Genomic DNA, 1,524 nt, shown 5'->3' on the forward strand with positions numbered 1-1,524 from the left:
GTCTTTATTACACCTTGATTATTGTAATAAATTGTAATAGGTGCTGATTCAGTCTGCAGTACTTCTTCAGCAAATCGTTTGAGCCAAATGGCTTCTTGAGTAGCATATGCTAGTGCTTGCAACTCTGCTTTGTAAACAGATAGTGGTACCAGGTTTTGCTGTTTGCTTGACCAAGATATGGTCAATTTAGCTAATTGAAAGACATAGCTATTTATTGCTTTATATCCTTCTGTCATTTGTCTGTCTGCATCATAATAGCCTCATAGTTTTAAGGTGTTCATGCTTCCAAGTTGAAGCCAACAATTTGTTGTATATTTTAAATATGCAAAGTAATGTTTCACTACTTTGTAGTAATGTGTTTAGAGCTTTTGTAAGTAGTGTGCTAATTGCCCAGTAATATAAGATATGTCTGGCTGTGTACAATCTGCAACATATCTTAATGATCCTACCATATTCATGTATAGTGTCATTTCATTATTACTTTCGTTTGTATCATACATATTGTTTGTATCATTAGATAGATCTATTCCAGGAGTAATAGGCGTTTGTAGTGCCTTTTCGTTTTTGAAGTGGTAACACTTGATTATACTTTCAATATAATACTTTTGTTATAAGCTAATCATTCGTTGAGGTCTATCTCAGCTTATTTCAATACCAAGTAACTAATGTATTTTGTTACTGTTAGTAAATGCAACGTGTTGTCTTAATGCATGTTTAAATACTATTATTATAGCAATAGTTTCACCAATAATCATAATATTGTTGATGTACATAAATGTTACAAGAATCGTTTTATTATTTTGTTTCTTGTAAAATACAGTATGATTGTAATTAGCTTGTTCTAATCCAATCTTAAGTAGTAGTTTGGTAATCTTCTTGTACCATTGTCTACCTGCTTGTTTCAATCTGTATAACATTTTATTTAAGTGTAACACTTGTCCAGGTTTAATATCTGTAAGTAGCCTGCCTGGCAGCAGTTTCACATAAATGAGTTCATCCTCATTTAGTTCTCTGTAAAGATATGCAGATTTTACATCTATCTGATGTATTTCATAGTTCTTAGATGCTGCCCAAGATAACAATAATTGTACTGTTGATAGTTTTGTTACTAGAGCAAATAAGTTGTCAGAATAGAAGTCTATTCCATTCTTTTGAGTGTATCCTTGCACTACAAATCATGCTTTGTATTTGTCTATTCAGCCATTAGCCAGTCTTTTGATTTTATAGACAAATTTTGTTCCAATTATATTTGTATTCATAGGGGGGATAGCATATATCTATGCATTTCATTGTTGAAGTGACTGTATTTCATCCTTCATAGCTTTGATCCACTGTTCTTTGTCTATACATGTTATAGCTTTGTAATATGTTAATGGATTGTTATAGACTTTGTTGAGGAATTTGTTAAATTCTGTTAGATACATAGCTAGGTTTATATTGTCTTTATAATTTAAACCTATAGTTTGTTTAACTGGTCTTCACTCTTGTGTAGAGCATTGTATAACAGGTTCTTTATCTTTATTA

At 31.2% G+C, this 1,524-nt stretch overlaps 1 protein-coding gene across 1 annotated transcript; it reads right to left on the reverse strand.

The window, feature by feature from the left end:
* Nucleotides 1-662: 662 nt before the first annotated feature.
* On the reverse strand, nt 663-1,175 carry FOMMEDRAFT_100203 (uncharacterized protein; the record flags this gene model as incomplete). Its single annotated transcript, XM_007272380.1, has 1 exon — nt 663-1,175. A coding segment is annotated over one exon (513 nt), but the record flags the coding sequence as incomplete, so codon positions are not given.
* Nucleotides 1,176-1,524: the final 349 nt, after the last annotated feature.

This window comes from Fomitiporia mediterranea (genome assembly GCF_000271605.1).
Source record: "Fomitiporia mediterranea MF3/22 unplaced genomic scaffold FOMMEscaffold_1278, whole genome shotgun sequence".
Taxonomy (NCBI): domain Eukaryota; kingdom Fungi; phylum Basidiomycota; class Agaricomycetes; order Hymenochaetales; family Hymenochaetaceae; genus Fomitiporia; species Fomitiporia mediterranea.